At 39.5% G+C, this 25583-nt stretch overlaps 2 protein-coding genes across 2 annotated transcripts in view; one reads left to right on the top strand and one right to left on the bottom strand.

Moving 5' to 3' along the window:
- The window catches only part of LOC101847559 (E3 ubiquitin-protein ligase RNF34), a 30378-nt gene extending 16865 nt beyond the window's left edge, over positions 1-13513 (bottom strand). Inside the window, exon 1 of the mRNA XM_035968145.1 lies at positions 13096-13513. The gene's annotated coding sequence lies outside the window, so the exon portion shown is untranslated. The remainder of the gene's footprint in view (positions 1-13095) is intronic.
- Positions 13514-13618: 105 nt separating this feature from the next.
- The window catches only part of LOC101853603 (nuclear speckle splicing regulatory protein 1), a 15869-nt gene continuing 3904 nt past the window's right edge, over positions 13619-25583 (top strand). Inside the window, exons 1-8 of the mRNA XM_005092109.3 lie at positions 13619-14030; positions 15608-15701; positions 17763-17837; positions 19702-19842; positions 20151-20225; positions 21731-21863; positions 22708-22840; positions 24806-24934. Coding sequence (XP_005092166.1) covers positions 14014-14030; positions 15608-15701; positions 17763-17837; positions 19702-19842; positions 20151-20225; positions 21731-21863; positions 22708-22840; positions 24806-24934 — 797 coding nt within the window. The 5' untranslated portion in view covers positions 13619-14013. The remainder of the gene's footprint in view (positions 14031-15607; positions 15702-17762; positions 17838-19701; positions 19843-20150; positions 20226-21730; positions 21864-22707; positions 22841-24805; positions 24935-25583) is intronic.

The raw sequence follows: 25583 nt of genomic DNA, 5'->3' as shown, positions 1-25583 counted from the left end.
TTGACGGTCTAGCTGCTGTCATCGAGAACGAGGAAGAAGAAAAGAAGAAGGAAGAAGAAGAACGGTACTTAAGAGGCGTCTGTGGTCAAGTGGTAAGGCCACTGGACCCGTAACAGAGAGGTCATGTCAGGGGCTTGACGTTGTGTGTTTGGGAAAGGCACTTTACACGAATTTTCCTCATTTCATACAAGTGAAATTATGGTACCCAACCATAGACAGCAAGAGGTCTTGTCAATTTGTTAATGTTAGTGTTTGAGCGCTTTAATCGGCTGTATGCACTGTACTACGTCGTGGGAAGCCGATAATGTTTTTAAGTGTTCTAGTGTTCCGGGGTCTCCTGGGGGCAATGATACTTGTCTGTGGCCTTGTGGTTAGGCTACTGGACTCGCAATCGTGACGTTGCGAGTTCGGGGGGTTCGAACCGTGGGCCCGACGTTGTGCCCATGGGAAAGGCACTTTACACGAATTTTCTTCACCCCACTCAGGTGGGAATGGGTACCCGGCCATAGACAGCGAAAGATCTTGTCAGTACGTTAGTGTTTTAGTTTTAGCGCCTATAAATGGCCACTTGCACTGTATGCTTCCCAGGAAGTTGAGGTTGTTTCGGAAAGCTTTCAGGTCCGGTGGGGTAACAGTATAGATTGTGAAATGCACTGAGCTTGCTGCTGAGGGGGGATTTGCGCAATACAAAGGTTATATATCTATCTATCTATTATTATGCACAGAGAGCATGCTGTACAGAGCATAGATATTATGCGTTATCTACATACAAGTGGAGTGGAAATAATTGTTATCGAGAGTCTGCTGGGACGTTATATCCCTCTCAGCTCGAGTTAGCTCCGAAGGCCTGGATAGGAAGCCCCTGTCGAAGGGGGCGATAAAGAAAAACCTATTACAACAAACAGAAAAGAAAAGAAGTTGACTTTTGTTTATTTGAGTAAAGAGAATAACATCGATACAGTAATAATCATTTATCGCTGGGAAAAAAGACAGACAGACAGACAGACAGACAGACAGACAGACAGACAGACAGACAGACAGACGGACGGACGGACGGACGGACGGACGGACGGACAGACCGAGAGACCGAGAGACAGAGAGACAGAGAGACAGAGACAGACAGACAGACAGACAGACAGACAGACAGACAAACAGACAGACAGACAGACTGACAGACAGAGAGACAGACTGACAGACAGAGGGAAAGTCAAGGAGTGCATACAACCTACCAGTGGCACCCTCCAACCACCCGCAAGTACAAGAACTTAAGACCAGTCACTGACATCTTTTCTTGTTTTTAGTTTTAGTAAGTTTTACGGCACTTGCAACACAATAAGGTTATATAAGTGCCGAAGAATAGATTACGTGTTACAAGAGAGTAACATACACCAAAAAAGAGGACAGACAAGGACGACAGAAGTTTGATAGGAAAAAAAGGAGCAAACCACACCAGAGCACCCGCCAACCACCCACTCACTGACATCATACTCACGGAGACAAAAAATTGCCCAACACTGAATCGATAACCGCCGTGCTCAAAAGAATTATCAAATATCATGCACTCGGAATTACCCAACAATAAATCAAATCCCGCCGTGTCCGCGTGATGACACAGCGAAATTCTTGCGACACTTCCTCACTGTAATCGTGTCTAGGCTATATTAAAAAAATAAATATTTGCCATTGCGATCTAGAGCGCTTTACGCCCCGGCGGCACGATGCAGATCATTTTGGTCGGTTTTAAGCACAAGGAGCTATCCCACAAAATGTTTTTTGAGAAAATCGAAGGTAAAGCTTTGGCCCATTGTTCAGTTTCTTTTAAAGACAAGGAGAGTTTACTCTATGACCAAACAAATATACACGCCAACGAAACGAAACTTCCCCTATAGGTAGGGTAATGCCCACTTTTGGTGTAGGTCAAGATTTCTGGAAACTCCCGAAATCTGGGTTAGCCCGCTTGTCCTAAACTTGTCCTAAAAGCGACCATTTAAGAAGCGGGATGTTTCCACCCTGCTTATTAAATTAGGGCCGACTCGTACGGACTAGGAACATAGACGGATATATTATATTCGATTTAAAAAAATACCGACCCCCCCTCCAAAAAAACAAAACAACAACAACAAAAAACAACCAACCAAACAAAAACAAATCCAAAACCAAACTAAAAAACATAATGATCATCATCATCAACAACAACAGCAGTAGCAGCAGCAGCAATAACAACAACAACAACAAAACACCCCACCCACAAAAACATAACAAAACAAACAACAACAAACAAAAAAGGAAACAAAAACCCCCAAAAAACAAACAAAAAACCCCACACCCAAAAATAAATAATTAAAAGACAAACAAACAAACAAACAAATTTCTTCCACTCTGGAATCAAACTCACGTCATCTGTATACAACAATGAACAGCCCGATTAAATTACATCGCAGAACCTGACCACGCCAGTAAAGGTCTAATTTTGGGGCCTCCTTTCTATTTAAAATAAAGATGTCTCCCGCATACCGTCTATGGCTGTCTCCGTTGGCCTAAGAGGGAGAGGGAGAGGGAGAGGGAGAGGGAGAGGGAAAGGGAGGGAGAGAGAGAGAGAGAGAGAGAGAGAGAGAGAGAGAGAGAGAGAGAGAGAGACAGACAGACAGACAGACAGATAGACAAACAGACAGAGACAGATGTGGGGTGGGGGACCCCAGATCAGCTTGTAAGTGTTTGCATACTAAATTTGTTTCGTTTGCTTGAGTTGTAAAGAGAAGAACATCGACACATTGTCGGTCACTTAGTACTACGAAAAAGACAGACAGACAGACAGACAGACAGACAGACAGACAGACAGACAGACAGACAGACAGACAGACAGACAGACAGACAGACAGACAGACAGACAGACAGACAGTTACAGGACCTACCAGTGGCGCCCTCCAACCAGCCATATAGTAGGTGTCAAGTCAGCTTCAAAGAGAGACCTCAACTACACTTTTACTGTTACTGTTACCACCGCAACACCACAGAAGGCTGTTTGTTAGCCTAGCTCGTTCCTCGGAAAGAATTCAGTAGAGCTGGGCGAAGAATTGATTCTGGGACCGATAAACGCGATTAGCGCCGCGCTATGGAAGAAAAGTTCTCATTCCTTTTTACGTAAACCAACGACTATCAATCAATTACGGTGCTCTAGATCTATTTGCTTATTTATTTACTTTATTATTAAGTAAAGAATATATTTTTGAAAACAAAATGTTGGTGCCTTGTCACGCAGTGTTCCAAAATCAAGACTATCCTGAATCCCGAAGCTGTTCGGAGCCGACCAGGTAACCAGTAACTGGCTAGGAGTCCGACTCAACGGAAGTTACCACTTCTCGCCGAAAGTAATCAAGAAATTGTCTATAAATCGGACCAACCGGAAGAAAGCATGGAATCCCCGGAAGAGATCACATCTGTAGAAAGTAACTGGGTTCGGACTCGATTCCTAGCTTTCAAGAATCGGGAATCAGCGGTAACCGAATTTTAAAAACCCCTCAACAAACAAAAAACAAACAAACCTGGAATCGCCCACAACTACAATAAATCAATACCGAGCCCAAATAACAAATATACGGCATTAAAGTTTACGTGCCAGTTTCTGACTAGAACAGGCAACAAACAGCCGTTTGAAAAAGAAAAAAAAGTTTCAAGAGTGTGGTGTAGTAGACTTGACGCCGTCGCAGGCAAGAGACGTGGGTTGGATTCCTGAATAGGGAAACACAATGTACACAAATGAAATTGCTTAATACGACCACCCAATGACGAAGAGAAACGTGGCCGTCTTGGACAGGCGACAGTATAGTACAATTTCATTATTAGAATGTTAAAAAAAGGAACAGACCCCCCCCCCCAAAAAAAAAAACCACAACAAAAAACAAAAACAAAAAACAAACAAACAAAACAACAGCAACAAAAAACCCAAACAAACAAAACAACAACACAAAAACCAACCAAAACGCAAGTGGACGTTTGAACGAGGTAATTGTCTTATATACAGGAGGCTTTTAGCGCAGATTCGACGTACTGTACGTCATGCATTCTTATTTTCGTGTTTCCCCGTCTGTCTGCTGGGACACCGAGGCCCACCCAGCTCAGTACACTTTGACCACAGAGTTTTGCTTTGACTGGCATCGTCAAAGCAGCCCGCCTCTTAATAGTTTTACATTTGAGTCGATGTGAGGGGTTTGGGGGGGGGGGGGGGGTAAACCATTTACAAGTACAGTTATCGATACTACTGCCCCAGAAATGACACATCATCATGATAACGTCCCAGTTTCTCATTCTGACTGGGGGAGGGTGGGGGTGGGGGTGGGGAGGAGACTGTGAATCGTGAAGAAAAGTGTCAGAGAACGTTCGTTACGCAAACTCTAGAAAATTTGGGTATTATCTTTTCAAGAGAGGACATTCCACTCCAAGCAAGATTTTCTTTGGGTTTTTTTGGGGTTTTTTTTGGTTTTGTTTAAACAATTTTTTTTTATTGTTGTTGTTTTTGTTCTTTGTTTTAGTAAGAGTTTTATAGCACTCACAACAAAATTAGGTCATATAAGTGCCGAAGACTAGAGGTTACTAGAGTAACACACGCAGAAAAAGAAGGAGTAGAGGCATAGAATAAAGACGTTTAATAGAAAAGAAGGAGCAAACCATATCATAGTACCCGGCAAGAGACTCTGAGTAAAGAGAAACACATCGGCACGATAACAGTTATCTAGTGCAGAGAAAAGATAAAGACTCAAGACAGATACAGCAGAAGGAAAAAAAAAAAGAAATGGGGGCAACAACGACCAGCGGAAGAAAACCTTCAATATTCTTTTAAAAAATGTATGGTAATAAAATTCACACGGAGAAGCAGAATAAAGAGATCATTTGAAACATGTCCTTCACGTACATGTTTTAAAACGCCCATGTTACACAATATATTATTTAAAGGGTGGGACCTCCGAGTTTGAGACCCTTATATCCGAAAGGAACGAGCCAAACGGGAAATTCCTGTGAAGTGCCTTTCCCAAGGACACAACATTGGACAGAGCAGAAGGTCGAACTCCCGAACCCACAATCTCACCATTGCGAGTCCCGTAGCCCAACAACTAGGCTATTGATGCCATGTAGAACCTTTGAGTACGAGGGGAATGTCAAATGACACATATACACTATTACAAACAAACAAAAAAAAGGTGTGAAATTCCCTTGGTCTTGGTAGAGATCACTAAAATGATCATTCATTATTCAGAATGTCAGAGTTACTGCAAAGGAACTTACAGGCAGAGATAAAGGGAACATTTCAGTAGCATTCAAACAACACAAGTGCAAAGACTCCAGTGGCTTATAAATATATTATAATATATGCAAATTTACTTGACTGATCCCGTCTGACAACTACAGTCAAACCTGCCCTGACGGCCACCTCTATAAGACGGCCACATGTACAAACGGCCACTTTCCATTTCCCCCCTTGCGTTTTTTCTATATAATTTAACTGTGTAAAACGGGCACCTGTCCAACGCGGCCGCGGCCACAAAAATTTAACACACAACCCCTATAATACTAAGCAATAATACCTGTCTAAGACGGTCACCTTAGTGAATCCATTACGTTTTGTCATAAATTGTGCTATGGCCCCTGGCGTTGTGGGCGAGCCGTCATAATTCAATCACCTGTCGTTGTTGTTAGGTAGTCCCTCCAACCGATCATGTTGCGTAGGCCCCTCCCACTGTTGACCAATAGCTACCAATTTTCAGCTGCTGGTGAGGTAAGCATGTGATCCCTCCACAGAATTCTACACTTAAGTGTAGAATTCTGTGGATCCCTCATAACCCATAAGCCCCGCCCAGAACTCATACACATATCGTAAGTGAGATGAGTGGTTACTGTTTACCCAGTCTGTAACAAAGTAACAAAGGACGTCAACATGAACTTGTTACAGAAGCGTCCCTCGTTCTCCGAGTGGTGGCGACCCATGTGTTTGTTCTAACATGGCACTCGGTCTTCCTTGTCTGATACATTTCGTTTTATTGTCACCATTGTGCAAAATCAACGACAAAATAAAAATTACAAACGAAATACAAACCAACAGCAACAACGCCAACAAAGACAACAATAATGGGGCTGCTTTCGATTGGGGCCTCAGATGGGAATGGTTTGTTTTCTTTATCTTGATCAGTCCTGTCTAAGACGGCCACCTGTCTTATGCGGCCACTTTTCTCCTTGACAATGGGTGGCCGTCTTACACAGGTTTGACTGTATTTAAGTTGAAAGTCTTCGGTGAAGGTCTGGTTTATGGTCTAAAAAACAGGCTTGGGACTGTCCTTGGCCATATATGTTTTGGTAGTTGTAGATTGTTCATGTTTTTTTTGGGTTTTTTTAAAACTTTCTGTCTGTTGGTGTTGCAATTGCTGTAATATCTACACATGATGCATTTACTAAACTCGAGTTCTCATAAGTTAATGCATGTCTAATAAGAAAAAGATCATTAAAAATGCATCTGACATTGGGAAACAGGATTTAAGAACTTAACAACCCCCCCCCCTCAAAAAACAACAACAACAACAACAAACAAACACACATCCAGTTGACATTCAGTACACACTGGTGTTACAAATGCAAGATCAGAAACAGACATCGGTGATCAAGGTTCCCCAACAAATTTCTCTGCACCAAATGAGGCAAACCCTTCTCTGATAAAGTTGGTCTCATTGGCCATTAAAAAAGACACAAATGATGTTAATCCTAATATATATTTCTTCTATTTATGATGACATCTATAATATTTATTATATATATTAATATATATTCTCCGCTGCAGATACATTGTTCACCGTCAGACATTGACAGAAGAATTATAATAACAAACTGAACATCAACACAAATTTTGAACCCCATGGGAAAGTTTTACAAGAGAGAGTTTTAAACTAGGGGAAATTGCAGCCCAGAATATGGTTAAAGGTTAAAAAAAAAAAAAAAAAAGAGAGAACGAAACTCTATACTCTTCAAGCATGGAAACAGCACATGATAATCCACTGAACTGAAACATGACAATACATCTGACACGGTCTAATTATCTTATCCTTTAACATGAAACGTTAGCAGCATGTTATTCGCAAGATTTAATGTTGCTGAAATTCAATTTATAAGTAGAGAACTTCTAGACAGCTGTTACACAGACCAACATTACCCATTCCAAATTATTCTCAGCCTCCTTCCCAACTGCTAACCATCCTTGGACCACAAACAACATCAGTGTGTAAATACATTTAAAATGCATGCACTAAATATTAATGGTCTAGATCTACCAGCCAACCTAGCTGACACCACTCTTCACAAGAAACAGCGTTTTCAGAATCTTGCTGCGGCTAGGCTTGCACTTTAAAAAAAAAAAGGAACACATTACAACCATCTCCCATGTTAAGTACATTTCAATGGCTCCATCACCCATCTTGCTCTCTGAGTAGGGAACTCCCACCCGCAACACTGGAGACAAACAACATTGGGGTCTAAATTTAAGACAAAACGAATGACATTAATGACATCATTTTTAACCCAGTAGTTTCTTTTTCAGCCCAATATTATGTAAACCGCTATCATGTATCTATTCAAAGTATTTTTGTGAACCTACCATGTAATTATTCTATGCATTTTTGTTAACATACCATGTAACTATTATAATTTTCGTTAACAAACAGATCACTTTTGTGTAACAATAATGCTTTTGTACGGTTCATTCAATAAAATGATGTATGTGAGTGAGTGTGAAGAGAGAAGATGTGTGTGCGAGTGTGCGTGTGTGTGATAAGAGAGAAGATGTATTGCGTGTGCGTGTGTATGTGTGTGTTGTGTGTGTATGGGTGAAAGCAAAGCGTGTGTGTGAGTGTTTGGTGCGTGAATAAGGGCAATTACAATATATATATATATAACCATTGATTGTAATCACCCCTTCCACCTTATTTTTTCCCAATTACAAAGCCTTAAAAATTATAACTAACAACAGTCACTAAATTTTACATGTGCTATCACAACAATGACAGTGTAGTACATGGGGGTGATTTGGGAGGTGGGAGTAGCATAAGGGCTTACATGCCATGCCACATGTGCATGACATCTGTGTATATGACTTTTAAAAGTTAGAACATGACGTAATAGTGTAGTAGTAGATCTAGTACAAGTAGTGTAGAAGCAGTAAATGCAATGCAAAAAGTCTCTCTGTCCTCCCGCCCATTAAACAAACAACTATCTATAGACCTGTCTCTGGGTCAGAGGTGCAGAGGACGAATCTTCAGTAAGCAGACCGTCTGTTAGTTGTTCGTTCATTTGCGAGTATTACCAGTGAACTGTTCGTTACTCGAGGACGCTGAATTAGCGAGCTTGACCCAACTCTGTAGTAATTTTAAAATTTACAGTAAAAAATCTGAGATGAGAGTCCCCTAAAAAAGAAAGTTGCTACGTATAAAACATTTGTTTTAAAGGTAATAAAGGACCTTATCATTCAAATTGTGTTTAAAAAAAATTAGGGATCATGTTTGCAAAGAATTTGGGTTTTTTTGTAACAAAATTCAGTTTAAGATTTGGCTCTTGTAAAATTGTAAAAAACTGCATATACATTACAGTATTTTTAAAAATAAAAATGATGGCAGAACTCAAGTATAGTAGCAAGATTTCGAACATACTATACTTCCAATATTCACAATCACTATCCCAGGACTCTTGGCAAGATGTAATTGTCACTGGATTTCTATCTTTCATTATTTTTAAGCTGGTTGAAAAATAATATTTCACATAGGTTACATTATGATAAATTTTACTCAGAACGGATTTATAAGCCTTACACTTCTATGCCTCTAAAATATGAAGGCTTATACCAGGCCTATTACGAAGGCTTTGATCCATCAACTTTCCCAATGGTGACTTACAAGACTTATTTAAAGTAGGGCCTACACTAGTACATGATCCCAAGGCCTATAAAACTCTTTAAGCCCTGAGTTTTTTCCACTGTTTCCCGGAGTTCTTTTTTCTACAGTCACTTAAACCCTAGTACACTACGTCTCATTAGAACCCCAAAAGCTTGCCTCCAACTTCTAAATAGCGGAAACAAAGGCTTATAAATTCATCACTAAAAAACTTGGTTCGGGAATAGTACCGAAAAACAAGCAAAAACTAGCACTAAATAAAACAAAACAGCTGTCACTACTGGACGCTCCCAGCGTCCGATGGGGAACAGGGTTATTACCGCCGGACGTTCCCAGCATCCAATGGGGTTCAAAGAGTTAAAGGTGTTTACAGTTGTACACATGATATGACATTGCACTGGATGTAGCTTTAGACTTTAAAAGTTTAAGCCTAAAATGAGTTGCACACAGACAGAGAGTTCAAGGATGAAGGGGGAGTGCTGGATGGAGACTTTATGACCCACTTCAGACTTGACTTTGAATTCTAATTGTGTAGTGGTAAATTTTAACTTTCACTCTTGCACACTGGTGCACATCTTCAGGGGTTAAATTGCAGTATTTTTTGCCGCAGATCACTCATCATAAATATAGAGCCAAGTCTAAAACTGTCGCAAATCAATTTATTTACAAGAAAATTTCAAACGAAGAAACTGCAAATGATCAAATTTGTTGTTTTTACCTAACACTCCAATCTCATGCTCTCAAACATCAGATCATGGGGGATAACGGGCTTGCCTGTTGACTGGTCCAAAGCGTGGAAATTACTACCAGGTTAAGGGCTTAGTGTGATATATATCTTTTAAAATATTTTTTTAATAGTAGAGGGTTTTACGGCGCTCGCAACTGCATTTGGTCATATGAGCGCCAAGGGGTGGGTTAGACTGCTCACCTCTCTAGCTTCAACAGCACAAGGTCTGCTTCGACTATCAAGGCACCCTGGAAATAGAAGGGTCACAAGAGAGTGACAAACATACAAAAGAAGTAGAGGAAAATGACAATAGTAAGGATCAGGAAAGAAAAAGCAACAGCTCCCTGTTGTAGATCTGACACAGTTATGAGCGTGACATGAGTCAGCCCATTTACAATTCTACTATGCTTAAACGAGAAATCTCCCCCCTTTGGGAATGGCGTAAAGACACTACAGTCAGTAGCACTGCCCCGGGGAGTAGTGTGCTATATAGCGCTATTAAAAACTAAGCGTTTCAGAAATGATTAATTTGCGACGGACATGAAGTTGATATAATTCGTGTTCAGTGCATCAATAAATAATGGAAACTGTGGTAGAAGGTCGGTAAGTGTGAGGGAAAGTTAGGTCTACCATTGTAGCCTTATAGCCTATCAATTGTAGTGAAAATAAAAATAACAAAAATCGCAAAGTCATTATTTTTGGAGAAGAAGTAGGCCTAGATCTAGATTCACTTCTAGCCTTATTACAGTCCCTTCAAGACCAAAGCAAAGCCGTGTTTAATAAAAGGCCGGCTCTATTTCTCCGAACGTTCGGGAAAATAAACTTGAATTCTACTTTTCCTAACAGTTTTCGTTCTCGAGATTTGTTGATAATTTAAGCGAATGGAGTGGCTCGTGTGTGTGTGTGTGTGTGTGTGTGTGTGAGTGTGTGTGTGTGTGGGTGTGTGTGCCTGTGTCGTGTGTGTGTTTGAGTGTAAGTGAGTGCATTTGTGTGTGTGTGTGTGTGTGTGTGTGTGTGTGTGTGTGTGTCTGTACGCTGTGTAAGGAGTGGAGGGATTTTTTTTTTTTAACATGAAATATATTAGTTTTTGCTTGGTGACTAAATGCAAAATAGGTTACTGCCAAGGTCGAGCAGTCTTGTTTTCTCGCTGTACACCTTTTGAAGGTATTTTCAAATGAAGTATAGTCTGTGAACGTTGCCCCAACCACAACTGAAGTATATCTGAATATTCAGACATTTAAAAATATTTAGCTCTAGAAATTGAATTTGATGCAAAAAATGTTTCTTCCCAGTCCTTGCAGAATGGCAGAATGAAAGGATGACGCCTAAATCTCGATAACCCCAAAAACCTCGAGACCGGAAACCGTTTGGAGAAATAGAGTTTAACTTTATTTTCCTGAACGTTCGGATAAATAGTTAATAAAAAAGCAACAATTTCAAAACTACAAAGTCAAAGTCGTTTTAGTTTTGGTAAGAAGAGATTTACGGCACTTGCAACCAGGCGTGGTTCGTCCATAGAGCACGGTCGTGCAGTGCCGCCCAAAATTTTTTAACGTTCTATTACGTAAAACACCCACAATAATAAAATAAAAGAAGCCAGAAACAAACACTAGCCAAATATTATATCGAAACGAGGTCCTCACTGGCACCATTATACCATACTGTCATTTCCGTGTCTTAGTCTTACAGCGCCGTAAAATATCTACTATGGCATGCCAAAGTCAACGCGCTTTAGCTAAACATAACAAGATATTCAACAGTATAACCTGACCTATAAATCACTCTTGGGGATAACCCAAGTGATGACGACACCCGTAGCAAGTATGGCAGTACATTAATATTATATAATAAGACGGCACATCTCAAATGTGCTCCAGCCGAAGAGTACCGAAACATAGCCTGCAGTAGGCAGTCTAAAAATAAACACGACAGACCGTACGCTATTCTTTGCCAATATTACGTGAGCTCCGGAGCAATCCAGCGGAGTGCTCAGTGAATTGTGATCGGTTCTTTGTCTGTCTTGCCACTATTTTAAGTGACTCTGTGACCATGAACCTGATGGAGGTGAACGTAACCATCCTATGAGTTGTGCCTTTGTGGAATGGTTTGGTAGTGGAGTAGTGAAAGTTATTACTTGAGTGTTCAGTTCAAATACAGGATGAACGAAATTGACGTTTAGCTAACAAAAAAATTTAGTACTAGAAATTTAGAAATTAAAGCGACAAGTAAAAAGAAATTTGAAAATAAAAGCACAAAGTCCTCCCTCACCAACCCAAATCGTAAAATTATACACCGTCTCATTTACTATGCCCTTGACTATCTTCAGCATGCGAAGCTTAATTGTGCACGTCCACTTTTTAGCCCCACGAGCCGCCCCTGCTTGCAACACAATAAGATAAAGTCAAGACGCTATAAGTGCCGAAGAATAGATATGTTACCGAGAGTAACATAATATAGCCTACACACAAAAAAGAAGGAGGAGAGATTTAAGGAAACCAAAGTTGACAGGAACGGAAAAATGCTCAAATTAAAAAAAAATGAGAATGGGAAGAATGCTAGTTGAAGAGTTTGTCGTCCTGCTTCTTTATTGAACTGTTACAACATACACACGTAGTTGGAGCTAATATAGACCTAGATCTACATCTAGATCTAAGTGTAAAAGGTAAGGCTAAATTAGTAGTCTAAATCTAGATCTAGAATCGGGAAGATTGAAGAATACCGGACCACTCGTAGATTCTATACATTTTGCGCGAGAATGTGGGGTGGGTGGATGGGGTGGAGGAGGGGGTGGGGGGTTCAGGGGGGTCTCCCCCCTGACAAAATTGTAACGAATAGATCTACCGGTCCGAGATTCGGTGATCTTATACTTTAGCACGTTAAATTCTTCAATTGAGGACTTCCGAAACGAGCGACCACTTACAGATCTGGATCAAAATTCTATGTCATCAAGATTATACTCAAACTCAATGGCTTCCAAAATCGTGATGTTATACGTTCTGTTCATGACAAAATTACGGTAGTTTGCACATTTTTAGGCCCAGTTCAAAGTTTTGAAGGTCTGAGTCGGGGATTAGTAGACTTTGGGAATTTAACGTGCTAAAGTATAAGATCACCCGAGATTCTCCATTGAGAGATAATAATTAAAACGAATTAAAAACTGGGGAAAATCATGAATTCCTAACCTAAGTTGAGACAGGGTAAGTCAGTCCGCTGGTCCGGTATTCTTCAATCTTACCCTAGAATCTATCTAGATCTAGATTCTAGATCTAGCAGTAGCAGTAGCTGAGTAGCAGCTGACTTAAGTGAGTAAGGCGGAATGAAAATGTCAAATGAATGGGAGCAATAATAAATATATGACAACAACAACAAGGAACAAGACATGACAATCCAAAGTCCAACACTTCTATCGATTTCTGTGTTGTTTACAGGACCTTGTTTACTACTCACTGGTTGATTCCGTGATGTATATCCGTGATCAACGACTATGTTTTGAAAGTGTAAGCCTTGACTGAGGTAACAGGTCAGCCCGACGATTAGGCTAGGCCTCTATCATCAATGAAGAATGAAGACAGGATGTAGCCAAGGCTACTTTAAGGTGATGTAATCAATCTTCAAAAAGAAATGAGTTAACTCAGGGATAGATTCCGCAGGTAATCCGTTACTAGTCGTTCGCAAAGGAAAAGTTTGTCTTTCGTAACACCTAGGCTACCATTACATTGTATAAGGATATTTAGCAAACACATTTACAATTACACCCACAGAATAGTTGTTTCAAACCAAAAATAAGGACATGAACTTTGTTGTAACACAATCAGGAATGAATGTTCTTTCCATTGAAATTGAAACACTTTGTTTTTATTTTCTTCGTATTCAAAGGTACATAACTCTCATCTTCTCATCTCAAAGTCTCAAGTCTCAACTTTCACTGCAGTGAGAGACGTAGAGGAAACGTCTCACTATTCACTATTATTATCATTAGTATAGATCTAGCCTAGCTTTTGTTATTGATTATTGATTAAAGAACTTAGTAGATCTAGATCTAGATCTAGACTTAGTAGTTGTGACCTATATAAGAACAATCAGTAAGATCTGCCAGCCTACACCTTTTTCTAGCCTTGCAGTCAGTTTTTGTACAAACAATCACAGTGTACTTTAACTTTAGCAAGAGCAGGCGCTGGAGTCATTCCTTTCTTTCTAAATCAAGAGTGATCAACGCTGTCGGAACGGGAAACGTGTGTCGTTTGACGTTTGAACATTCTTGCAACATTTAAAGAAGTTTGAACGTGATTTAGATCTAGAGATTCTAGATCTAGATCTAGAATCTGTATACTGTATTTCAACTTTCACTCTTCTCAGTCCAAAAAGATGTCTCAAAATAAAGTGTGAGTGGGAGCAATTTTCTTACTGTAGACTTAAATAAATTATAGATCTCGACTCTAGATTCTAGATATCTAGATCTAGACTAGAATCTAGATCTAATAGATTTTATCTTCAATCCGAGGCGAGGCGGGTGATTTTGTAGTTTCGTGCGTTAAAGTCCAAAGCTGAACGCCAGAGACCCTGAATAATCGTTGAGTAGTGAATTATAAGCGTGAGACAGGAAGGAAACACTAAAGCCAGAAAATCAAAATTCAAGCAAAGAATGGCGCTTTTCGTCAGTTCCCACCCCCCAATACTATTCGCCAGTTTGAGCCCCAAGAGTCAAGTCTTCTCTGGATATAACAAAGGGATCATTGACTTTGAGGAACGGAACTACAAGATCGCCGCTAGCTGTAGCCTACTTTAATGACGGCTAGACTGCTAGGCTAACCGAACTTAACCCTATCCGTACGTCATGTTTTACTATCGTGTCCATATGAGGTGGGGAACTCTTTGCCACCACAAGTTTCAAAGAGGAAATTTACTTGCAAATCCCATCCGTACGCTTTGCATGATAGCAGACTGTCAAAATGATTTTTTGAGAAATACTGAAAGTTTCAGAGATCTTTGTACTAGAAGTATTCTAAAATGTGAAAAATGCAACCCCGGGGGTACAAAATGACCCCAGGGCGTACGGATAGGGTAAGTACTGGCTACTGCTTTTCAGAAAATAAAGAAAAAGAAATAGTACAGTTAAACACAGATGGGTAGCTCGAATTTGTTGGTACCTGCCTCGATAGTTCGAGGGATCCATAGTTCGAGGAATATGTGAACAGTGTTATAATGGCATCGGCTGTGTCAGAGACTCAAGGGAAGCTACAAAGTTTGCTAATTTAGGGGCAAAACAACAGATCGTGTGATACACTACCCTTCCTCTTGCCCGCTCCACACAAAAGCCTAGTTAGATAATCACTGGGCAAGCTGGTTGTGCACATGCTAAAAATCATTGGACATGTGTTTCGAGCGTACACTAAAAATAGCACAGCTAGCTCAGCTGCTTCTGTGGAGGGGGAAGGTGGTATTTTACTGATCTTGCGTTTATATTATTATAATTATTATTATTATTATTAAATTTTGATTATGATTGTTCATATTATTTTGTCTCAAGTGCACCTCAAAGGACATTGACTTTAAAGACCTCTACGGCGGCGTAATTAGTTCGACTATTCCATATCATATATTGTGTTTGCGGTTTGCGTAATTTTCTTAAAAGAAAAAAAATTGAACCACAGGGACCTTTTGACAGTGTGATTTCGAGTCTTCTGTGTTCGACCTATCTGTGATAAATACTGTAGATTGTAGAGGGCACAGAGGTTGCTATCACAATGACCAGGAGTTTGCACTTTACAGTTTTGCATAGATCTTGGTATAATTTAATATTTCACTCTGTGTCAGTTATATAGTGCATGGTATGGTGGTCTATAGACTGATAAAACTTTGATACAGTCTCTATAAGTCTCTTCCTTGACATGTCATTTATGATGATTTTTGATTTTTTAAAATTTTGCTCCTACTCATGTTAGATTTTTGCTTCCCACAGCTATGGGCTGATCTTGCCGAAAAAAAATACTCAAGGGAAGGGAAGCAAACCAACAACCACCTCTTTCAATGTGTTTGGAGATGAGAGCGATGAGGTAAAAAGAAAAATGAATGGGAGCATCATGTACCCATGCATTTTTGTTCTTGTGTTGTGCTTTAAATTTAATATTTCCCTTGTTATTGAGATTGTCTCCTTTGCGTAAAAGTTTAACTGCGGCATTTAAAAAAATAGTTTTTTGTTAGTTTTAAAATAAGATCAAACTCTTTTTAACAGCAGCTTGTTTTTAAGACAATCATCTGTAAAATTGCCCACCCACCAACTTTCCCTTTGTGTTAAAAAAAAGATTGTATTGTAATACCACTGTCCAAGACTTTTACCCTTCTAAGGAAACCAGTTTGCGTCTCGGCAATAGGTGGCCGACTTGGGCAATTTGTCTATAGGCCTATTCTTTTTCTTCTTGTGCTATCAACAGTACACTGCTCTTTTCTTTTTTTCTTTTTCCTTTTTTTTTCTGGGGTGAAAGCTCAAGCTGTGCTGCTTTTCCAAGACTGTAAAGCAATTCAATATTGGCATGTATCATGTTATAAATTCAGAATACCAGACATCTGTTAGAAGAAGAAAACGTTTAATTTGGAAATAAAGCAATAACTGCCAGGTGTACAAATTCATACATACCATCTTTGATATGAGCTATTCAGTCATCATCAGGTGTGTGAGAATGATATAATTTTGTTAGTCCATTTTTGACTCTTCATGCGTAAGGATTAGGAAAGAAAAAGCAGCAGTTCCGTGTTGCAGTTCAGCAGACCTGCCACTCATCCCGATTTAGTCGGGATATCCCGATTTTTTGCTCCAAATCTCAAGCATCCCGATTTTCCCGATTTCGATCGCGTGTATCCCGATTTTTTGTCCCAGTCTGCTGTTGTGTCGGATTTTAATTAAAACGTACTCTGCCTTCTCCTTTATCGCGGGAAGCACCCGTTGAACTTTTTGTCAGTAGGAACTCGGAGCACTATTTCCCGAAATATCGATGCCGCAATTAGTAGTTGACTAGCCCCGAGTTGTGTGTGATCTTTGCCCGCACTCAGAATTCTCCGATGATAGCCTGGTAACTGTTACAATTTGGGACATACAAATAATCGATAATATTCGTAGTTCCGCTGCTACTTTCAAAACAAGCCTTGTCCGAGGTCTGGTAACTGTGCGTTCACACCAAACACTCGGACGAGCGACTGTCTTTCTAACCCTTATACAACTACATGTAACTGCGCTGACAAGACAAACATACGGCCGATGTCGTTGCTTTAGTCTGAACGCATTATGAGGTATAAGAGATTTGTTGGTACAATTGGTCGGTCGGCCGCTGTTGTTATCCAAGAGTACTAGAAGTGGAATGACTGTCGCTCATCTGAGAGTTTTGTGTAAGCGCGCAGTTTGTCGGACCCGTTAATAAAATTGTTTCAATCGCCCATTCGCGTCACATGACATGGCATCGCCGTGTGAGTTCTGCGTGTCGGGGACCGTCCGTTTTCGGGGTCAACTTAAGTTCATGTATTTCGGGACTTATTGGTTGGGATGGGGAGGGGGGGTATAGACACTTAGAGTAGGAGTGCTTGACGCGATGCTTCAGGATTTACAAAAAATAATGATAACTCGCACGCACGCGCGCACACACACAGACACACACACACACACACACACACACACACATACACGCGCGCGCGCGCGCACGCAAACAAACACAGACACTCAGGGGGCATATAGGCCAAGTAATTTATGGATACCCCTGGAAAAATTCTAAGTCAGCTTTGGCAGTCACCTTGGTGATTTGCTGTTGATCCCGATTTTTTTCACCAATTCCCGATTTTTTCTCCCTGAGATCCTGATTTTGAGGTTTCATAGAGTGGCAGGTCTGAGTTCAGGCACAGTTATGAGCATGACATTGATGAATCAGCCCATTTACAATTACAATTCTACTGTGCATAAGAACTCAAAATGTTAATGTCCCCCCCCCCCCTCCCCCCTTTGGGAATGGCCTAAAGACCTTTCAGTCAGCAGCACCGCCCAGGGGGTTATGTCCTATTTTATCTTATCAATATGAAAAAAAAAAAACAGTAGAGAAATACATCACAATTTTTCTAATTCCTTTTTAAAGGAGGAGACGACTCAGGTACCAGTGGCCCCATACGGACAGGGAAAGTCTTCCAGTTCCAGCAAAATGAAGAGACAGGCATGTATTTAGTTTATTTTTAGTAAGACGTTAGAGGTGTTACTGCAGAGTAATATAGAAGTAATATAGAGTAATATATTAAAAAAAGGAAGAGAGACAAAGATGATAGGGGCACACCCAATCAGGGCACCTGACAACCACCCACAGGTATGTGTTTGTCACTTTCAGATGCTTTTAAGTAAAAATTTGTTTGTTTGACTAAAGAGAAGAAAACCGACATTATGATGGTCATTTTGTGCAGGTAAATAGAAAGGACAGAGAGAAAAAGAAAAAGTAAGACCTACCAGTGGTGCCGTGTAACCACCAGCTTCCTCTGCTTTCAATGATTTTAAATATCATCATCATCCAGTGCAAGATCTGCGACAGACATCGGCGATCATGGTTTTCCATTCATTCCTTTGCTCGGATGCTCTCAAAAAAGCTACGTTTCCCTGATCTTTCCCTGTTACCCATTTGTTTAGGTTCCCCAAGTATGTTGCTGTGGGTCTACCCCTGCCTCGCTTGCCCTCAATTTTTCCAGTGAGAGCTAGATGTTCAAGACCCTTATGTCTATTCAGGTGTCCCAAAAACTGCATTTGTCGTTTCCTGATTGTTTTTAGCATTGAGCGTCCCACGTGGGCTTCATCAAGCACTACCTCATTTGATTTCTTTTCCTTCCATGATTCTCTTAGCAGTCTCCTAAGATACCACATTTCTGTTGCCTCTATTTTATTTTCACTGTCTTTAGTGATTGTCCAGCATTCACATCCATATAGAAGGGTTGACCAAACATAACATTTCAGGACTTTCATTTTGATGTTCATTGAGATGTTTCTATTTTTCAGGATTGGGCTCATTTTATTGAAACTAGCCTTAGCCATTGTAGTTCTCCTCTTTATTTCTGTGGAACATTTGGCGTCAGATGTTATCATATATCCGATATATTTAAACTGTTGGACTTGTTTGATCTTTTCACCTTTGCTAATGAGATTACAACTAGGGTTTGCTGCTTTTTTGGATATTACCATGCATTCTGTTTTCTTTACATTCAACAATAATCCTTTATGTTCACTTTCTGTTACAACAGTATCTAGAAGCAATTGGAGGTCCTTTTCGGAGCCTGCTATTAAAACTGTGTCATCTGCATACCTGATGTTATTAATATTTTCTCCATTTACTTGGATTTTAAATATACTGGTGATAAAAACAAAGGTACTACTTTTTTATTGCTTATAAAATCTAGTCTTTTGAGTATTTATGCTTTTTCTTTCACATGATTGATACTAAGTACCCTAAAAAGGAGGTCATGTAGTAGAAATAATATTTTGGTGCTGGTTAATTAGTGTTCACAGCATCAATGTTTAAAAAATAGAAAATTGGCACCTTTTCTCTGACGAGTGACAAAATATTTCTGTTCTTTGTTATTTAATGGAAGTTAACTCTGTGTTCACTGAAAGCCGCAATAATATTTGATCATTGTCACCCAAGAAAGAAAGTAGTTTTAACTCCACATTAGAGAAATCAAACCATTGGCATTCTCCGTGCATTTCTGATGTTGCCAGGACATTCAAATTCAACGTCTGTTTTTCTGTTGACTTTTATGTTTAAAAAGTAATAAGGATAGTCTTGCTATGTATATGTAGTCCTAGAGAAAGTGCTTCATGGGTAGCAAAACCAGCCAAAATGTAAACTGATGTTAAGATTGACAGGAAAGTCGTATTTATATAAATATATATATAAGAACATTTTGATTGCGGTGCTCAGTGATTTGTTTTTTCTGAGTTGTTGGTTATGTACAAAATAGTTCCTGTCTGATGTCTCACCCCCATGACTGTTGAATGGTTTAACTCTAACTTTATTCCGGTAACTTCCTTTCTCACGGCAGACTCAAATGGACATTGACAAAGCACTCCAAGAGGACCCAAGTGTGTATGAGTATGATGAGATCTATGATGATATGCAAGCTCAGAAGCCAAAGGTTGGAGCGAAAGAAAAGGAAAGCAATACAAGTACAAAAGATCGCAAGGTGAGACTTATTGTAAAGAATTTTTTTCTTTAATGATAAAGGTTGTGTGTTGCCAGGTAAAAGTTGTAATTTTCTTCATTATTTGAACAGTCTTCTATGTTCTGTGGGTAAAACCCTTGATTATTTTTTTTCCATAATGGGTGGGAATAGCTTGTTGTAACGAGGCAAATCAGTACAACATGATTTATATGGCTATGCAGTGAGAATTTCGTCCTTTTTAAAAATGCTGGTAACCCCGCACCCCTTCCATTCCAGTCCCGAAGGAATCACTGTCAGAAAACTGAATGAAAGATTTGATTTTGTTACAGCCAAAGTACATTGCTGGGTTGCTGAAGGCAGCTGAGGTGAAAAAGCGCGAGGAAGAAAGACGAAAAGAAAGACAGGTAAGTTGCGTATATTAAATTTTACTCTATCACTGAGCTGATGGCAGAAACATTTTCATTATGTTCTTAGTATGTTGTGGAGCAAGTAAAAATGAGTAGCTTATCAAAATAGCTCAATTTTAAAAACTAGTTTTGCATTTTAGAGTTACAAGGGTTTTATATTTCTGTTTCATCAGTCTTCTGTGAATTCAGATATTGTTTATTGTTGCGATGTATTTGTATATTTTTCACCTTTTAAAAAATGGTTTATTTATGTTTATATACGGTATTGGTTTTATAATCTGAGTATGGCTTTTGTCTTCTATAGCCATACACTACACTGTAACTTGAAAATAGGTTGGTTTATTTTACTAGTTGTGACTGAAGGTAGGGACCAATGTAAAATTAATGAAAATACGTTTTGTCTTGCCGTATTGATTTGGCTGTAACTTATTTCCTGAAGGTGAGGCTCACCTTTCAAAACCACAGTCTTTTTTAGAATGGGACTGAACAGTTTTGAACAAAGAAGTTTCCTTTCACAAAATATTTGCATGGTTCTCTCTGTGCTGTTTTTTAAAACCAAGTTCAAGCTAAAAATGTAGAGGTCAAATAGAATTATAAGTGTTTGTCTTAAATGGGAATCTAATGTTTTGGTAAGCCGGTCAAGAGATTGAAAATCACTGTCCTCTGTTGATGCGATTTAAGTAAAGAAAAAAAAAGATAAATTAAGTTTTGCTGTCATACTTCAGTTGCGAAGGTTTTTTTAATGACGAAATTGGATTGAAACAATAATTTTGTGCTTTTGTGTGAATTTTAAATGTAAGGGCTATTTTCCATGATTCCCAAAATGTCATTATAAGGAGAAAAAAAAATGTCGTAAGCATAAGCTGCTTAACATCCAAGAGTTAAAAAACTTGCTTACAAGCCAACATGTCTCAATGAAGACTCACTTAAAACATTGGCTTCAACAGTTGCAGACCATAACGTACAAGTCTGAAATAAGGTCAAGTTTTATTTGTGTCTGAGAAAGTGGCTTGGAAATCCTCGTGCATCATGTCTTAATGTAGTGCAAATTAGTGGAGCGGAAATTTAGTATAAGTCATAAGTACTGTGTTGACACCAAACATGTTTGTATGTTTCTGGCTAGCTTGACACTTGCATATTTTTTTCCCCCCTTTTTATAAAGGATTTACATGCTGTGGGACAGTTACTGTTGACATGTCATTATAGAAACAAGGGCATGATGTGTGTCTGGGTGGTTGGCAGGTGCTCTGGTGTGGGTTGCGCCTTCTTTCCTATCAAACACCTATCATCCTGATCTCTTCCCCTTCGTTTTTGTGTTTGTTACTCTCTTGTAATTCCTTTAATCTGTAAAACTCTTACTTTACTGAACAGAAGTTCATTTTTCATTAGATACCGAATACACCACCATTGTTAGCTTTTAAACGTACAATATATGGAAGCACTTGTGTGCCCTATCGCTTTTATTGATAATATATTATCTTATCATTTCTGTTACTTTCCAGGTTCAAAAAGAAAGAGAGGCAGAAGGGGCGAAGTACGCAGATAAAGAATCGTTTGTCACTTCAGCTTACAAGAAGAAGATGTTGGAGATGCAAGCAGAGGAAGAGAGAGAGAGACAAGAGGCTGCCATGGAAGGTTTGGCAATATTTATCTATATACTTTGCATTTTAGGGAACATTTTTACCGCTTTGAGCTGTGCTTATTAGAGCTGCCAAGAACTGTGCACCTAACCTACTGTGTGTAAGCTGTTAAGCACGCATCGCCATATTATAATGCTGAGGTGTGTATGACAGCTGTTAAGAATACACCGTCTTATGGTGAGATATGTGTGTGACAGCTGTAAAAAACACAGCGCCATATTTTGAGATATGTGGGAAAGCTGTTAAGAAGACAGCGCTATATGTTGAGATATGTGGGAAAGCTGTTAAGAAGACAGCGCTATATGTTGAGATATGTGGGAAAGCTGTTAGGAACACTGGGACATATGCTGAGGTGTGTGTGTGTGTCAGTTGCTAGGTTTATGCATTAAGTGGACAGAAGAGAAGAGGTAGACACACTCAGGTCCATTGAGAAGAGAGAAAAATAATTGTTTGGTTCTTTATCATTTAGAAGCTGTTCCAACCATGCTTCTGATGCCATTTTTCACAGTACTGGCCTTTGAAATTAAAAGCTAGACACTTTTTCATGTCACGAATGAGGTAAAATGGGATAATCGTACATCTAAGATGGCAACTGACATTCACTGTGTCAGAAATGGCTGTTCAAGTGTTTGTTTAATGTAATGAAAGAAAATGCAATTGCTTTGTGGTAGTGTGCTTCTAAGTTTTCTTTCATTTTTGTGTGCCATTTGTTTAGCAATTAAAACATATTGTCTTCTTAAATGGTCTCAAAGCTTGAAATTCATAGCAATTGCCACTCTAACTTTCTTTCTTTTCTGTTTTTAAATATATTTTGGTGTGTTTTCCTCATACAACTTCAGCTATGACAGATGTCACCAAGCAGAAAGACATGAGCGGTTTCTACAGATATCTGTACCGCCAGACTACAGGTGGTAAGGTGAAGCCAGAACCTCAAGTGAAAGAAGAAAAGGATGAGAACAGGCAGAATGACAGGTGGGATGTCTCCTCTTTTTTTTTTTGTCTTTAAAAACACTGGATCTGAAACAGACATTTGAAATTATAGTTCACTTGTCATCTCTCTGCTAGGATGCTCCCACTAAAAACGTTATTATCCTGGTCTGTACCCATCACACATCTATTTTAGTTCTCTTAGTTAGTTATTTTTGGTCTACCTCTATCTACCTCTTTCACCTTTTGTTTGTCTTTACTGTGAGAACAAGTTGTTCAAAGCCTCTATGTAGGGTGAATTTATCTGGTCGTTTTTAAGCACAAGGGGGCTATCCCGAAAAATCCTGTTTTGAGAAAATCGAAGGTAAAGTTTTTGCCCCTTGTTCAGTTTCTTTAAAAGACAAAGACAGTTTCCTCTATAACCAAACAAATATATACACCAATGGTACCTAACTTTTCCTATAGGTAGGGCAATGTCCACTTTTTGTGTAGGTCAAGATTTCTGGAAACACCCTTAATCTGGGTTAGCCCGCTTATCCTTAAAAGCGACCATATATATGTGAGGCATCGTGGTGAAATCAGGCGCTCATCAAAATATTGAAATAGGAGGTACTGGCATTTTTCCACCGGTTTTGCAATTTTTATCGAAGTATTGTTTTTTGGCTCGACACCTATTGTGTCCATATGTTGATTAACACTTTGCAGTCACGCAGCCAGCAGTACAAAATACCCCATCTGGTCACCCAGCCAGGAGAGCGACTACAACGGACTTCCCGGGTCTGGCGCAGTGACCGGAACGGATAATTTTCACCAGCGTATTATTGCGCCAAGTGACTGCAAAGTGTTAAAGGCATAAAGCATTCAAATTTTCAGTTTCGAAGGACTCTTTAGCTCTGGAAATCACTAAACTGGCAGTCATTTCCTCGTTAATTTTACCTCTAAGACCATGTGACCTCCACCTCTTTCAAACAGAAACATCTCAGCTTCTATTCAAAACAGATGGGTATTCTCTTCATCAAAAAATAGACAAATGAACTAGGTTAAAGATAATTCCACCCCCCGGGGCAGTGCCACTGACTGAAGTGTCTTTAGGCCCTTCCCAAAGGGGGGACATTTCTCGTTCAAGCATAGTAGAATTGTAAATGGGCTGACTCGTGTCACGCTCATAACTGTGCCTGATCTACAACAGGGAACTGCTGCTTTTTCTTTCCTGATCCTGACTATTGTCATTTTCCTCTACTTCTTTTGTATGTTTGTCACTCTCTTGTGACCTGCTATTTCCGGGGGGCCTTGATAGTCGAAGCAGACCTTGTGCTGTTGAAGCTAGAGAGGTGAGCAGTGTAAGTCTGATTCCCTGTAAAGACTTCTCTGTTGACACCCACCCCTTGGCGGTCATATGACCTTATGCAGTTGCGAGCGCCGTAAAACCCTCTACTAAAAGAAAAAAAAAAGATGATTCCAATAAGTCCATACGCTAAAAAATTGATGAGCTCCTGATTCTACCTTGTTGTGACACATATATATATATACATGTTGGAAAACAAGATGAATATGATGGCACGCTTTTAATTAATGGACATGCGGCTTAAATACATTGGACACTGACCTAACAGTCACTTGTCCAAGACAATCATCTGGACAAATGACTACACCTCATCCTTACTTGCCCCTTTGAGTTTTTTTTCTGTATAATCATAATAACATTGTCCAAGACAACCACATTTCTCCTCAACAATGGTTGGCCATCTTGGATAATTTCAACTGAACTGACTTTTTATTGGATTTCAATCTGTATCATTTTCTTGTCCCCTCATACATGATTTTATCCTGAAAATAAATTGGGAAATGTTGTTTTTGAAGATGTTCAGTTACTCCTATGTGCATAGTGTTGTAAGCGTGCTCATATGACCTTATGCAGTTGCGAGCGCCGTATAACCCCATACTATACTATACTTTACATAGTATTGTAACTCTGAGGTCTAAATTTCTTAACCAATTTCTTATATTCAGTATCAAAGAGGAGCCTACGGAGACGCCAGAGACACAAGCTAGAGTGAAGGAAGAACCACAATCCCCCACAGCGGCAGAGAGACGTTCCAGATCTGCGTCTTCGTCATCACAGTCTGGATCATCAGAGAGGTAAAATCTGATTTGTTTTAGCAAGAGTTTGACGGCATTTGCAACACAATTAGGTCTTTTAAGTGTCGAAGATTAGAGGTGTTATTAGAAAGTAACATTCATAGAAAAGTAGGAGGAGAGATTAGGATGGTAGATGTTTGATAAGAATTAAGGAGCAAAAACCACACCAGAGCATCCGCCAACATTTATATAGCTTGTCCACTAAGAAAGTGCTCAATGCACTTAACAAGTGGGTGGTTGGCGGGTGCTCTGCTCCTTCTTTCCTATATAAAATCTGTAGTCTCTATCTCCCCTCCTTCTTTTTTGTGTTTGTTACTCTCTTGTAACACCTCTCTAGTCTTCGGCACTTATAAGACCTTATTGTGTTGCAAGTGCTGTAAAACTCTTACTAAAACTATTTTTTAAAAGTACTTTACAATAACACAGTAGAGTCTGGTTTATCTGAATACAACAGTAAACCAAAAGACAATAAAATTCCCTATTTATTTTTGTGCTCTTGAGCAGCTTCTCTAAATAAAAAACCCAGCCAAACCGAAGAAAATATGACGGTCGGGCAGATTTCAGTCCCAAGCTGACTCCACGGTACGGATAGTTTACTTCTAATAGTGATCCTTTTACTCCATTCTCTCTCTCTCTCTCTCTCTCTCTC

Source organism: Aplysia californica, unplaced genomic scaffold (assembly GCF_000002075.1).
Source record: "Aplysia californica isolate F4 #8 unplaced genomic scaffold, AplCal3.0 scaffold00041, whole genome shotgun sequence".
Classification (NCBI taxonomy): domain Eukaryota; kingdom Metazoa; phylum Mollusca; class Gastropoda; order Aplysiida; family Aplysiidae; genus Aplysia; species Aplysia californica.
Note: the sequence above shows the minus strand (reverse complement) of the source record. Positions and strands in the feature narration are given on the sequence as shown.